The 16,612-nt window shown below is 36.2% G+C and overlaps 1 protein-coding gene across 1 annotated transcript in view; it reads left to right on the forward strand.

Annotated features, from left to right (window-relative positions):
* Positions 1-11,117: 11,117 nt before the first annotated feature.
* PCDH11X (protocadherin 11 X-linked) overlaps positions 11,118-16,612 on the forward strand; it is a gene marked incomplete at both ends in the record, with an annotated part of 440,301 nt that continues 434,806 nt past the window's right edge. The window contains one exon of the mRNA XM_084269104.1: positions 11,118-11,657. Within this exon, the coding sequence (XP_084125230.1) occupies positions 11,118-11,657 (540 nt within the window). The remainder of the gene's footprint in view (positions 11,658-16,612) is intronic.

Below are 16,612 nucleotides of genomic sequence, written 5' to 3' on the forward strand. Positions count from 1 at the left end.
GGTTTCAGCAAGGAGGTAGTGAAGAAATGCAACCATATTTTCCATTATTTGAGTACATGTCTATGAAGAAGCTATTTTAATAATGTTTATGGATCTTGGCAAAACTTTAAAAATTGGCTTTACCATGGTAGGCATACCTTGTTTTCATCTAGACTAACATTTGTAACAAAATCTAAAATTCAGTATTTGATGCTGATACAAAACTGTCTCTACAAATATTTAATAAAGTTCTGTCATTGAGGTAAGAAGGCTCTCTCACCTTATGCTTCAAGTCAGACACTTGATTTCCAAAGCTGTAGTTCTGGGAAATTTTTTAAACCCTACAGAAGACACTACAGTGGGCTTTGAATGAATTTAACAGAAAATTATTGGCCAGATCCTTCACTTTTCAGCCATATTTATCATACAGGTAAACCAGAATTTAAAGTACAGAATCAGACTCTGCACGTCAAGCTGCTGTAACACATTTTAAAGGATCCTTATAATTCTGTTTCATCCAAATGCAGAGTATTTTTTTGTAAAAGTAGTCCAACTGAATTTTGGTTGCTGCTTTCTTCCAAGTCTAAACAGCTATACTCCATCATTTCCACTGGATAATTTAGTTTTCAATCCCCTTTCCAGAATCACTTTACTGTAGTGCTCCTGGCACAGAATTTCAGTGCTTTGAGAAGCAATCCATGTGTTTGCAATCTCTACAGCAGTTTGGGGATCTGTCAGGATGAGAGCTGCTATGCACCAGAAAATATTTTACCAGAACAGTTAGGAAATTCCAGTGTCATTTTGTTTTGGTTTTTTAAAACAAAGAAAAATACAGTTTTGTTTGCATAAAGTATAAAATTAAAGGATTTTTCAGATATATCAGTAAGGCATGATACTTCTACTAGTAAGAGACATTTCTTCAAAATTTACATTATTTCACCTTTCAAAAGATGGTCTGTCTTCAATAGTCATGCATATGCTATTATGGAGTTATTAAAAGTCCTGTCCTACTCCATTAGTATTTAAAAGAAATAATAATTATCACTATATTTAATTACTTGCAGTCTCAGCATAGTGAAGCAAAGGTCATTTCCATGTTTGGCAAGCTGACCTATTGGAGAGTGTCTCTGCCTGTGGTAGGGGCTTGGAGGTAGATGGGCTTTGAGGTTTCTTCCAACCCAAACCAGTCAGTGATTCTACAAACACAGTGGGGAGAGAGCTCCTTCAGAGTACTGGAAGAACAAGAGAGTTATGTCACAAGGAACTATTCAAATGAATTACTGAATTTGATTAAGTTTTAAATACATATTTACTCTATCTGTATGATGACATTGTAAGAGATAAATTCATGTCCTTAACGATGTAAGATCTGAATTAGTCAGGCTTGATCTTAATCCTTTTAACTATAGCCAACTGGGATCAAACTCAGATGCTTTTGGTCTCCCACTTAATAAATCACAAGAAATCCCTTATCAAGTTGATTTTTATTTTCTTTTATATACGTTTATCTCCCATAGTTAGTAGAGGAAAACATGGCTCACTTGTTCCTCAGAGAAAGCTCTAAAGCCTCACTATGCTGCACATAGTTTTACGCGTACAGCACCTTTTACTTTGAGCAGTCCCCAGAGCACTTTATAGACTCTAAAACCAGAGATATTTTTTTTTACCTCACACCACTGGAAGTCTGTACCTGCAGCGTTTCACCAAAGTGGTGTTGGGAAAGGGAGCACAGAATAAACTCCCTACCTGAACCTTTGAAACACCAGCACCTATGCCCGCTAGCCTGTGGTAATTCAGGGCAGAACCTACAGAGAATTTTTAAGTGCTTATCCATGTAAAAGTTTACAAAACAATTACTGCCTTTCTCTACCCTGATAGTCTTCGTTTACACGTGCATTGCAAAGGACAATACACAGACCTGTGCCGCAGTTTCTACCGAAAACGTTGACTGTTTACCATTTCTCGGGGTTTGTTAGGCAATAGCCTCTGATGGGGCACTTTGTCAGGCGCCTTTCCTCAGGCGGCGGTGAACACCGCGCGGCGAAAGGCGGGAGCAGGAAGGCAGCTGATGAGGAAGCGATCCAGGAAGCTTCTAGAACGGCGCAGGGTCACGTGGTGTGGCGCTCCGCGGCGTGTGGGGCTGGGGTTGCCGCCATTTCGGTGCCGTCCTGTGTGGGGAGTAAGATGGGAAGGTGTGAGGGGAGAGCTGCTAATCCGTGGTGTTTCTTTAGTCATCCCTGGTTTCCATCGCAAGACTTGAGGTGGTGGCTTTTGTCTTTCTGCTCAGGTAATGAAACAGGAAGGGTTTTCCTAGGATTTGCCTCAGGGTCTGTGGAGGGAGCAGCAAGCCCTGCAGTTTGTGGGGTCTGTGCAAGCCTGAGGGTAGGAGCCCCTCTGAACGCAGTGGAGAGATGTTTGCTGTTCAGCTTATTTTTCTTGTTTGTCTTCTTATTTTGGCTCGTTTGGGTATGTTTGTTTGGTTTGGGGGGTGTTTTGTTTTTTTTTTTTTTTCTGTAAAAACACTCTAATTTTGTTTTCTATTCTTATAAAGCCTATCTTCAGGTGTTTCTGTGCTGGCCTTTGAAAAACCTTGCTCTCAAACCGAGTTCTCTTAGGAGAGGGATGTTTTATTCATACGCTGTGTTTAGGTAGGGTCAGGTAGTTAAAAAAGTGTGATTACTGCCCTTCTCTTTGCTTCTGTACATAAATAATGAGAAAACTCCCTCCAATATGTGCAATTATTTCCATGTTTGTGGTACTTTTAGAGACTTCAGAGTTTATAAATATGTATTGTATCCATATGCTACATTTTACAACTTTGGACAAACATGGTGATTAGGCTGTTAATTGGTGAGATATATGCTAAGGTGTAGAAAATGCCTTTTATGCAGTATTTTATATTTTAAACTCTTGACCTGTACATTCTAGTTTGAATCTCATTTACATTGAAGCTATCTTTAGGAAGAACAAAAAAAAGCCTGTATGAAAATGAGTAGTTTTGCTGCCACTTGATGAAAACCATCCTGTTTCTTATCTAAAGGCTTCTGTGGTGACTATGCTACAATTAAAATTTACTTTTTTGCTATAGTTTATAAACTTTTGTTTGAAGGAAGTGAAGTGAATAGGAAACTTTGCTTCTGTGTTTACGGGGATAAATATAAATTTGCTGTAGCTATTTTTGCCCTGTTTTACCAAGAAAGAAGAAAGGAAGTTATTTGATGCTTAGCTGGCTATTAATTACAATGATCAGTAATGAAATACATTAGTGAAGGACCACATAAGTGCATGAATTTTGCATGTTTTAGCATTAGCCTTCACAAGCATTTTAGCATCAGCAATTAAACAGTGTTCATTTCTAGACAGCCTGATGGGAGGTCAGAATAGACAAATATTGGAATAAGCTTTATATGTGCTTTGTTGCTGTAATCTCCTGGTCGTGTTTTACGTAGGCACTCTGGTAATTTGCTGAGCAGGAATTATGGTGAAAGTTCAGCTATTCTTCCTTCCAGGCTTGGAGGGCTGTAAGAATTCATCGCAACAATCTGTGAGAGTATTTTCACAGGACACTCAGCCTTCTCTGCGTGTGTTATGCTGAGGCAGAGAGAAATCCGTGCAAATAAATGTATAGAAAGAGTGAGGTTCTGGTAACACCAGAAGAACACTTTTTCCTTTCAGGAATTTTGTAAAATTCTAGATATCCTGGATTTAACGAGAATTACAAAATATGAATAGAAGTTTTTTTGTATATGCTTTGTGGTTTTTGGTGGTGTTTTTCTTTTAACTCAAGAGTTTAAAAGGGAAAGCCGGGTTATATATGTACGTAGATTGGTGGTGGTTTTTTTTTTTTTCCCTTCTAAGTTCTACTAGCTGTCTTACAAGTGGAACTTTTGCTTAAAAAAGAAGTTTTAGTCTAGTGTCATCATCTCTTTGTTTTGAACTGGAGAGGGGGATGGAAGAAGTTAGCTGACTTCTGTTACTGTAGAAGGAAGAAATATTATTACGTATGACAACTCTAGGCAGAATTGTGTTTAGTGTAAGGTAATAGTCAATATAGCGTTCAGCTGTGAGCAGTATTACTATACTTACTCACAAATACCTGAATTGTTTTATATGCTTTGAAGTGTATTTTTCTACTCCTCAATAATGAAACTTGTTAACAAGCAGCAAGGCAGTAAAACAAAATGTATTATGTATGAAACAGGTGATCTTGACAACTGCTGTGTCAAGGATTTGACACAAGTTACTAAAATTGGATTTAGTTTCATATTAAAAATGTGTTTTAAGTTGAAATACATCCAGTGATTACATATGCGTTTTCACATAATTTCTTACAGTGGTATCACAGTCTCTTGCCAGTGGTTTGTCGATGACTTTTCTTCTGTTTGCGTTGGCAGAGATTTAATTTTCAGATTTGAGGCATGAACAGATTTTCAAGGAACAAAACTAGAGCAATTTTCATTTTATTTATAAAATGTATTCGTATGTACAAACACAAAACACTAAGAAAAAGACATAATGAATCATATCACTAATAACTTGATTTTTTGGGGTGGTGTTTTTGAAAGTTAGTCATTGAATTTTAGTGAATATATATTTGAATTTGTAAAGCCATATGTTTACCTTTGAAGTAATAACATTCTCTTCAGGTATGCCAGTGTTTCCAAGAAAATGGAAATAGCCACGCTTATCAGGGAGTTATTCGCTTCCCCCCAAGATTTCTGTTCTCAACCTTTAGCTTTCTATGCATCTCTGGTGCAAAACTGCTCCACTGCTAATAGCAGAGCTATCTATTTTCTAGTGTTACCAGTGTATAAATAAACTTGATGCTGCATATTCTCACAGTCTTCTGAAAAGAGTTACAAGATATTTTTAAAATATTTGCTCAGTGGTTGCTAAATGCATTTTTCTGAACATGGACTATACATACTATTTTAGTAAAAGAGACTTCAGCTTTACAGGGATTCATTTGAAACAATTAAAAGAAATTGCTCTTCATGGCGTATGTCAATGTGATTGAGTTCAATTTGTCCATTCAGCATACTTGCTGTCTGCTGTGTATTTACTGTTCTATTCACCTTTCCAGTGTCTTGATAGAAGTTTTAATAAGCACTCTACCTATTACCTGCAAATTAATATCAGGAATACAGAATTGTGTTTCACTAAGGATTTATTGATTGCTTGTTTTCCACACCTTTGCTGCTTCTTCATCTGGCTGCAACAATCTGCCTTTTGGGCAGTAACTTTGTATTTCTTCTAGTGAAGATTATTTCTTACCACCTGGAAAAGTAAACCAAAACACAAACAACAAAAAACACCAAAAAGCCCACAGCAAACCAACCTAAACCTATTTCTAAAGCAGTTATGACCCCAAATCAGGAGAGCGTGAAGCAGTAAGCAAGTTGTGGCTTGGCTCATGCTAAATTCTTCTATTAACTTAAATGGATGCGGAGTGATGTTTTCTCCCAGTGATAAGAATTTTCAGTTTCATTTTGTTCATCACTGGAAACAAATCAAGTTAAAGAAACCTCATTGAATTCAGTACCATCATGCTAATAAAAAATAGATCAAAGAATAAATCGGTCTCTAGGGGGATTTTGAGTAAAATCATATGAGGGAATGAATTTGAAAGCCTTAATAATAGAACAAATTGTCTGTTTCTATTTGAGGTAGGTCTTTTTCACAGTACATGTCATGATCATGTTCAATGTAGGGAGTGGATCCTGTGGATAAATATTGATGGCTGCAAAATATTTTGTTTGAAACATTATATAGTGTGAAAATGAGTTCAGGTTGTTATTGTTTTGCCTGGCCTTAAAAAAAAAACAACCAACAAACCTGGAGGATTCCTGTCAGGCAACATCTTTGTATGTTTCTTGTCATCATAAATGGAAATAAATACCAGTTAAGTCTCCACCTTTTTTTAAAAGGTTAATTGCCATCAAAACCAGCCAGTTCCTTAAATGAAATACAGTATGTGTTGTGACAGAGGGATAGACATTACTGTGTTCAGCTGCGTTAGTGACTTACGAGGGGGGTGAGGAAGGGGGAACCAAAACAAAACCAAAAAATCCCAACACAAAACCATTAAAAACACCCAACATTAAGAATCTGCAGCACTAGGGTAGAAACTTTCATAACAATCCAGCTGCTATGGTGTATGGGATAAAGTTAAAATCCATATCAAGATGACTCAGAGTTTCAAAACCTATGGTGTATAGAACTGCTTATTTATCAGTGGACACTTCAGAGGGTGCCTTTGTGAACTGCAATAGTTGCAAAAAGCTTACTCTTCAGTTAAATAACATTGTAATTGTGCTAGTGACAGACAAATAGAGCCCATGTCATGGGGATCTTCTGCTCTGAGAAGTGCTGTTGTAACGCAGGGATTTATATATTCCGCAGGGATTAGCAGCAAATAAAAGGGATGTTGTATTGCAACAGTGGTATACTAGCTAAATTTGTCTGTGTAATTAAAAGATGTTCAGGAATATGAAGATAAGAAGGGGAGTGTTATTTTTAGTATTTCTTCTCTCTTACGATTTCAGTATTTGGATATTGGTGTAGCTCTAGACTTCAGTGTAATGTTCCTGATATGGTTTTTTTTTTTCTTATTTTGTAAACATTATTGCAGCTGCAATCTGAAGCCAGGTATCAAGAAACAGTGCTTTTTCATCTGAAGTAGACATCTGGACTCTTTCCTGCATTTACTACTTCTCTGTCTTCCTCGTAAAGAGTAGTAGTCAAGTCCTGTAATAAACTTCAGGAATTCTAACTCAGGTGGGACCAGGTAGAACCTTGTGTACAAAGAACAGATTCAGATTTACCTTCACGTCATATTCAATTAGGTACTGAAAGACAAGACTTTTTATATTCTGTGTACTCTTCAGTGTTTGATTTGATGGCTGCTAAATGAAGATAATAATGAACAATGATGGTATTTAAATGATGTCATTAATATTTAGTATATTGGGCAGAAAAGCCGGTATGTTTAAGTGCATAGATATTCAGATGAAACAGAACAAATCTAAAATTGTTTTTTTCCCCTCCTACCTTCCATCCTGTCCATCTGGGCCATTTGCCTTACTAGTTGCTGAAGTCAGTTGTACAGACATCAATGTATTCTTCTGAAAGATGGGAAAATGGCTTGGCAAGCTTAATGGTACCTTCTGTTAAACAATTTTATTTGTTCTTAATTTTTTTTATCACCTTAAAAGTATTGGTAGATGCTGGAGAATTAGTCCTTTAGAATTGGACTAGTTAGCCTTCTGTACTTTTTCTTTATTTTTTTCTTTTTTGTGTGTGTGTCTTTATTCCATTCATTGGAAAAACCTGTTTCCACACACTTTACTCTGACTGCCTTTCTACCCAGTTTCTTCCTTTTTTCCTTTCTGTATTTTTATCTTTTCTGTCTTGGTTCATCTCTGACTTTTTCCACCATCTGTTACCATTCACATGCTCTCTTTTGACAGTTTGTCTTCATGTCCTGTTTTGTCTGACTTTGCCATTTTCATTTGCATTTTCTTGAACCTTTCCATTTGTGTTTTGATTTATTTTTACATACCATTGAATTAGAGAACGATGTGTATTTGATACTTAGACAAATGTGAGACATAGATGTCATTAGAAGTATTCTTATTTCATGAATGTCTTCCAGGATGATACTTGATTGCTAGAAAGTTCCTCGTGCTCTTTGCATTGCTGTTGCCATAGTATTGCTATCAGTTCTATGGCACAAATGGCAGGCAGCGTACAGCTATGACTATATAAATAGGTTGCTTCTAGAACATTACTTTCCCAATGGTGTAAGATACTCCACACTGTATCTAAGTAGAAAACTTGAATCTGTTGGGAGTTTTTCCTCTTAAAGGTCTACTGATTTGGAATGTTTTATATAGGTGCAAAACTGTTCCTAGAATTGTTCAGAGATACTATTTTAAAATGGTCTCTGTTCTACAGAAGTTCAGGAACTGCAAATCGTCATTGGTTTTCTGCGTTGAGACCAAACAGCTTTGTCATAATACAGCCTCTTACACGTCTATACCTTTCAGTAGTTGAGAAAAATCTAAAGCAGTGGAAGATATTACAAAAAGCATGAAAAGTCATGTTAGCATTTGTCTAACGTGGCTTAGAAAAATGGTGTTCTGTTATTGCCATTTTTAATGTATTTAATACAAATATTCAAGAACTTTTCATTAAAGAAGCATAATAAAGCTAAGAAGTTGCACTCTACAGCATTCCTCACACATGTATTTGGGTCCTGCTGTTGTTACTTCATAATCCCTAGAAACTTCACTGCAGTTATAACAAGAATTATAGGACAGTTTGAGTTATTTTTCATACAAATTGTCTACTAGTTCTATCACAACTTTCTAAAGTGATTGAATTAATTCAGCATTAATAACCTTGTTAATGATCCAAATAATCTTATGCTGTAAAAAATGTTTTAAAAATGTTTATGTATAACTGTACAATATTTTTTGATTATTATATATAGGCAATTCTTAGATCAGCATTGTCACAGAAGAATTTGGGATAGGGACTGGATTTGTGTTTACATTTCCTCTCAGCAATGAACTGTAAATTCAGAATACTACTCTGTAAACAGTAGGGTGTGACACTGTTTTCCCCTGTTCTGTTGGGTTTTAGTTTAACTTCTAGTAGAGAAGAAAAAGTGGCAGAATAGTTATTTCCAGTATGTGTGGAACAAGCTGAAGTACTGAAATTTTGGGTTGAGGAGAACATTTAAATAGTCACTCTTTACTGTAATCCATACATTATTATTGTTGTTTTGCATGGAAACAATGTGAAGGCATTTATTTCACTAATAGTGGATACAGAAATGTACTTTCCTAAACGAAAGAGCTTTCTGCAGGTTGCATTTACATGGGCAATTCAGTGTGGTGACAATTGCTGGAGAGATGTATTTACAGAAATGTGAGACAGCTAATAAATGAAGTCATAATAGTCAAATGAATATATTTGTACAGTATCACCACAGTTCTTTTATAAAACTTGTGCTGCTATCATACTGATTGTTATTAACAGCAACACTGTCTGCTGATGGCTTCCTTATTTACATATTCAGACTTTAATATTATAATGGATTTATAAAATGGCTGTTTATAATACACTGTTTTTTCAGTTCTGAATGTTTGGTGTTGTGTCTTCTATTGAATTAGCGAAGTACTGCAAAGAAGTCAGTGAATTACTAAAATACCTCAGGTAATGCGGTAACTATGCCCCATAAACTGCATATCCAGTTCTCACTCATGTCAGCAATCTCCTTCGGGTTAATTGAATTACTCCAGTGAGAAATGCCTTTTTTCATAAGGAAAGACTTGCAGGATTGGATTTTTATTTCATGTTGCTCCTTTTGTATAATCAAAAAGCCAGAAGATGCTTTACAGTTAAATCATGCTGACGTGGAAAGATGCACCTTGCAGATGTATCTGCTAGTTACTCCCAGTTGCACATTGCAGAGCTGAAAAAGAATAGCAATATTAGGTGTTCCTAATCTGTTTTACTGCTAAGTCAAATGTTTTAATTTAGATTACCCTTAAAGTGATACTGCTGAAAGGCAGTAACTAATGTGTGAAGAAAATTACTGGCTTCGGTAATTTCTTCAACCACTGCAACCTGATCTGCAGGAGTAAATCAATCTATGGTATGACAGGGAGAATAAAACAGGAACAAAAAAACCTTTTTACCTGCACAATGGAAATAATGTAGATGAGTTAGTCCAGGTGTATTTGAAACATGCTAAGTTGAAAGGAGCTAAAATTTCATTAACTAAAAAAAAGAAAATATTAGTTGGAACTCCTGAAATCCTTTACAGAAATGCTATTATAGATTATCCTAAATTTTGAAGGGCAAAATTATGCAAAAATTATGCAAAGTAGCATATTTCATACATGTAGTTCAATAGTGTGTTTTTTCTCTACCAAGTTTTCAGCTGTAGGCGCACAGGTATTTGTATGAACCTGTAAGTCATCCCATTCTACTTCTATCTTTCATGTGGAGATTAACAACCTTGAAAGGAGACTGTATTATTACTCAAACTACACTGAAAAGTACAATTTTTTCTTCATCCCAGAAAAAATCTCTATCTCACTTTAAAGAGAGATACTCTTTAAATCTTAGAGTATTTAGCTCATGTGTGAGCAGATATCACCAGAATCAAAATTGTACATAACTTCTTAACAGTATATTCTCCAGGAGGTGCTTTAAATGTTGTTGATAGCAACAGGGAAATGATTGCTACATAGGTGTTCTGTTTTGGTTTTCGTTTTCCCTAAAATCAAAGGAAGCAACATAGATCTCAGCTGTCTTGCAAAGTATCCAAAGGGAGATTATCTGGCAATACATTGGGCAGTTGGGGAACTAAGAGGGTTGCAAGTTTACCCTCCTTGCTGGGGATCTCTACATTGAAAACTTTACATTTTTTTGTTCTTCTCTTTCTGTCTTGGAAGTTGTGCATTGCTCTTGTGGTTTTAGATGCATAATTCAAATTTCAGTGACCTGAGTACTAGTATTTATGTTTAATTCCAAAGATCAAATCAGATTTGCTAATCTTAAAGAAAAGGACTGTTTTATTGGTGTCCCTGTGTTAGACAGATTTTTACCCATTGTTTGCTGAAGTTCATTGGACTCCATCTAGATGTTTTCTTGCCAGTGTAAGTTCCTGTATTAAAAAAATCTAGATTTCCTTGCTACTAATAAATATTATGTAATTTTATCAGTGCAGAACTTGGGGAAAAACAAAGACAGAAGTTCTTGTTTTCCCATTTCTGGGCAAGAGATATAAAAAGATTGTTTCTCAGCAGGCAGTTGCTTACAAACTTCTTACCTATTCTTTTCTTTGGAAACAAAAAAAAAATTGAGGACAATGTGACAGATTGCAGTTCTAAGAAATTTACCTCAGTACACAATAAACAGTTGTAAGTAAAGTTTTTAAATATACTTTATCAAGTCAAATATCACTTTACTAATACAATTTCCAAACAGTTCAGATAATTTTCATGTCTCCTTTGCTTTTTGAACACAATATTTAATAGGGTTTTTTTTAATGTTTTTTTTTTAATTTTCCTTTTTCAGCTGCTCTTGGAGTTCTACACAAATATTCATTAGTCATTCTGGAGATGGACTTTCTGTCTGGAACCTACCTCTTGGCAGTCTTATTAGCCTGTATTGTATTTCAATCTGGCGCACAGGAGAAGAATTACACCGTAAGGGAAGAACTGCCTGAAAATGTCCTCATTGGCAATTTGCTCAAGGATCTTAACCTAACGCTGGATCCAGATGTGCCCCTTTCCTCACCGCTACAGTTCAAGCTCGTGTATAAGACTGGGGATGTACCGTTAGTGCGAGTGGAGGAGAACACTGGTGAGATATTCACAACTGCAAACCGCATAGACCGAGAGAAGCTGTGTTCTGGCATCTTCAGTGAGAATCGCTGCTTTTATGAGGTGGAGGTTGCTGTTTTGCCTGATGAAGTTTTCAGACTGGTGAAGATCAGGTTTCTAATACAGGATATAAATGACAATGCCCCCCTCTTCCCCTCAACAGTTATTAACATCTCTATCCCTGAAAACACAGCAATTAATTCTCGCTATTCTGTCCCGTCTGCCATCGATCCAGACATTGGCGTGAATGGTATTCAACATTATGAACTCCTTAAGGTGGGTTTCTTCTGCTGTTCTATGTTACTGTCTGTGTTACTGTCTTCCCACAAATGTTGCAAGTCCTCATTGACCCATTAGAAATAGAAGCTGTCTTCTACACTAGCAGCATACTGCAGATACCTGCCTTGAAAAATTATTTGTACCCTTGAGTGCATTATAGTGCATCATAACCTCACTTTATGGAAAGCTGTTTACGTATGTGTATGTCTGTGTATGCAACAGTATGGTGAAACATGCATGTCTTCATGAGCGGTCCAGCAGCATTCTGAGTGTTAGTACACTTTGGCTAACAGTCATCTTAGGCCATTAAATATGTGTTCTTATTGCCCCCAACATGACAGTGCCAAGTGCAACAGTATTCTGTTAAGTTTGTCTCCCTCTTTATTGCATGGCTGTTAGAACTGAGCAGTAGACCTTAGCCCAGAAGCTTCTGTGATGTGATGCTCATCTCTATACTGGTCAGCATTTGAGAATGAAAATGAGTCTGTTTGTCAAAGCACCTTTGTAATGTTTGGGTAGGCATAATGTCTGGCCAGGACAAGTCCCAGGTATGCATGAATGCAAGGCCAGTAGTGCCAGTGGCCTGATAGTTTAGAGCAGGTATTTTATATTTTTGCTGCATTTACCCTTTATAGCAAGTGACAGGAGAACTGCAATTAAGGGAGAAAAGCATAACATGTCCACACGTGGTGTGTAAATGTGTGATTGCGAAATAATGGATTACTTTGATTTGTGTTACTTAAGTTGTGAGTTTAGAACAAGAAAGGAAGTTGGGTCATGAGGGAAGCTGGAAATGTCTTTACTTCCCTTGATTTGAAATAAGGCGCACCCGGTCTGACACCCTCAGTGGTGGCTAGGAGAATAAAGACTACATATGCTAATATATTGCTTAATTAACTTGACATAATATTCACTGTTACCAGTATTTACTAGCTATTTAATAAAGGTAGAGTGCTAACTAGTTTTGAATTGCTCACAGGCTGAAGCAGTGCAGGTACTAACTAGTGAGAAAGACATAGAAATCACTTTCGGAAAACTTTATCCCACTGGACACAACAGGTTGGCAATCTAAAAAACACTAACAAACCCAACAAACCAAGAAGCCCAAAACAATAACGCGCAGTTGTTTGCTCTCAGTGTAGCCTGGGAATTTGAAACTTGCCAGGAATTTACTGAAGAAGTTTGAGATCTTTATAGTAAGCTTTAAAAAACTTCTTAATTCCTAGGTTATACTTAGAGGACAGATCTGCGTGTATGGGTGTATCTGGTTTGGGGTTTTCTGATAGCTAACCAGAAACATCCAGGAGGATTGAGGCTACTTTATTTGGCATTTTAAATGATAACCTGGGGAATGAATAATAGCATGTTAAATGACAGTAAGAGTAGAAAACAGTAAACAAGACAGTGTTGCAGGCAAAGTATGGCAAAATAATACATGGTTTCAGTGAAGAAATGTTAGTTAATAAATCTGAGAGAAATTTTCTATTATGCTAGGGAAAGGAAAAAACAAAAAAGAGCAAAATCAGGAGTGCCTAGGATCAAGTGAGCAACAGTTCTGACAATAGCAATCTTGTTTTGTGCATTTATTTTTGGACTTGTGTGTACAGGTCAGCAGAGCCACAGCATGTTTGTATCACACAAGTGAGAGTTTATCTAAAATGCAATCTACAGCTCTGAGATATGCAAATACTTTTTAATTACTTCAAGTAAGAATAAAAAAAACCCAAGCAGTTACATGTTTATCAAGTGTCTCTGAAAAACTGCTTTTTGCTATGTATGGACAAGAAACACACACTTGGTACAGACTGAAAGTTCTAAATTCTTGTGCTAGATGTGCCACAACCAAAATAACTTGTAAAATCATGACTGTGTGTACAGATCTAAGTGACTTAATGGTATTTTTCTTTTGCATGCCTGTTGGTCAGGAACTTTTTGGGTTATGGATCCAGTGCTTTTAAGCCAGTAATTTTATGTACCTTGGAAAGTATCTGTGAAATGAAGAAGCAGTTTGATAGCCACTGTTTGGAATAGTAATATCTGGATATTATTCCATTGGTAGGTTTTTTTACAGTGTTAGTACCAACAGTGATCATATAAGAACTGGGAGGGAGAAGTAGTAGAAATGAAGGGTTCTGGTCAGAAGGCAGGGAACAGTAGCATATACAGAGATCTGTATTGCACCAGGGAAGAATTGGGAGATTAAAAAGGAAGGGAAGAGTGATGGTGCCTAAGAATTCTTTCTTGGGTAACACTGGAATACTAGAGGGTAGGGTGGCAGGCGTACAAGGATGATGTTGCTGGTCTTTCCTCCCAAAACACTTTTCTCACATGTTGTCCTATGCTGTTTTTTCAGCTATGCTCTGAAGATACTGTCTTCTGCCTTATGTGTATTGACCTTTTCCTTCCTTTTATAACCACCATACAGAAAAGTCAGGAAACAACAGCACATTAAACTGTCTTTCTTTTTGAACAGAATGCGTTTAGCAGGGTTGGCATGACAGTGTTGTAGGGAATTTTGGGTAGCATCAGATACAAAGATGATGGGCAGGACAGCATACAGGATGGCAGAGGAGTGGGAGATAAGATATGCAAGTCACTTTATAGAAGCGCAGAAGTTGACACTTTAGTGTGTGCAGCAACAGTGAAATGCATTTCTCTGTATTTTAGAGAAAGTAATAGCAATTTGACAAGCTGTGCAATGAAGAGAAAGTTCTTCAGATACATTTCACTTCTTAAAAAAATTAGCTACAATGTGCTTACTGTCTGTGTGGACCCATCCTATTTTGCCAGAAGATAAAGAGGTTTTTTTCATAACAATTTAAAAAAAAAAGATTAGCTTCTCATTACAAACTCAGGTGAATAGTTAATAGGTTTTTACTGTATTTTTAGCATCTTTGCATCTCAGTGGGAAGGTAAAATTCAATCATACATTACAGTATTTCCTCACTTTGTTACACTTACTGCCCATCCCAAAGTACAAGACAAATGTATACATTTGGTTTTTTTCTTTCCAAAGTATATAATTAATGATGAAGTCTTTTAACTATATCCCATGCTTCCATGCTGTTTAAACCTCCTGTATCTTTCTAAAAGTTCTTTTAAAATAGAAGAAAACAGAAAAAAAGGTATTTTAGTGGTTTGGGTTTGGCATTACTTGTAAGTAACACGAGATTTGATTTATTTAATGTACAGGAATGCTTTAATTAACACAAAAAATAGCATTCAGGACCTTTTTGCCTGCCTGCATTTTTCTCAAAATGTACTTCAACAGAAAATAATTTCTTTATATGTAAATGATTCATGGTACTGCAACTTCAGAACTTTCCAGGTATCTGTGATTCAGTTCTATTCTGCCTGAAATGCATGCCACCTTCATGTAACTTACACATTTCTTCTTGCAAGACTTACATAGGAGTTATGTGGAAGATAAGTTCTAAGAGATGCTTAAGGGAAGTAATGGGGTTTTGGTGGGTGTATGTGTTTTGAGTTTTTTGGTGGTGTTTGTTTTTTGTTGTTTTGTTCTTGCACTTCTTTTAAAGAAAGTTTCTTACATGCCTTTTTGATGACTTCTGAATTGCAGTTACTGTTTCCTTATTTAGAAAGGAAGTTGCAACAATTTGCAAGTTCCTTCCACCCAGCCAACATAATAGCAGTAGTAATTGACCAAGAGTTGCTCTGGTAGAAGTTTCCAAATACTGAAATATTTAAAAGTAGTGATGCTGTGACTGTACATGAAGTTACTTATTTGTTTTCCCATAGAAAAAAGGGTTTCCAAGCAATTGTCTTGCAAGGCATCTTTCTGTTGCTCAAGAAATTGTTGTGCATAGCATTATAAAAGATTGTATTTCTCTGACAAGGTACCCAAAGCTGAGCATGGATGACATTATGGGTTCATGTGGCAAACAGCATTTACTCTGAACACGTTTAGGGATAATTTAAAAAATAAAAGGAAAAGAGTTTAGAATGATAGAATTATGTCAAAGTCTAGATTGGGTGCCACGATAGCATAGCACTGATAGTAGAACACAGCAGAGGGGGCAGTGAAGACAGATAGTGAAGCAATTCAGAGAAAGAAACAGCCAAATGGAAAAACAATGATTTTGTCTTTGTTGGCATAACTACTTAAAGTATAAACTTGAAATGACAGGACAAAAGAGAGATGGCCGTTCATACACAGAAGTGGTGTGTTAAAACAGCAGGATGCCAGAGCAAATTTTAAAGTGAAATGTTCATAAACAGTCATTTCTGATTGAGGATGAATCTACAAGCACTACAGATCTTTGTTCACCTCTTCAGGGCATTCACATTGCTTATATAATGATATAAAATGTACATGATATCTGGCAATATCACCACAGTGTTAAAAAAAACTTATGTGCTGTTGTTGATTGCACTATTTCAATTGTATTTGAGTTCAAGGCAAGCTAATATTTAGTATATAACCTAATACACTTAGAATTTACAGGTGAGACAGATCTCTCTTTTGACTATGGAGTTTATATTATAAAACACTTCTTTATTATCTTAGGTCTTTAAAATGGGAGCTATTTCAGTGAAGTTTTGAATAGAATTCCAGCTTGGAGCACTGTAATGGAGAGTTACATGCATGCTTTCAAAAGGACTCATATATGTGCATGTTCTAAATTAATTTTTTATTTGTTCTTTAGCATTTCTTGTCATACAGGTATAACATAATGCATAGGCACAACAATATCCAGTTAGCAGTGGACTAGAGAGAGCATAACTCTGCTCTTGCAGGAGCAGAGCATTTTATTCTGTGAGATAATCCTGTGTGCTAATAGGTTGTTGCTTTGATCTGTTGCAGTTTGGGGGGAAATTAAATTGATGTAAATGTTACAGTTCCATTACTTTTACCTATCACAGTAATTTCCCTGTATTTATCAGAAGCAGCTGGTGCATTCCTTCTAGAATAATATAATAATCTTTTGTAG

The sequence above is a fragment of the Gallinula chloropus genome, assembly GCF_964237585.1.
Source record: "Gallinula chloropus genome assembly, chromosome: 11".
Lineage (NCBI taxonomy): Eukaryota > Metazoa > Chordata > Aves > Gruiformes > Rallidae > Gallinula > Gallinula chloropus.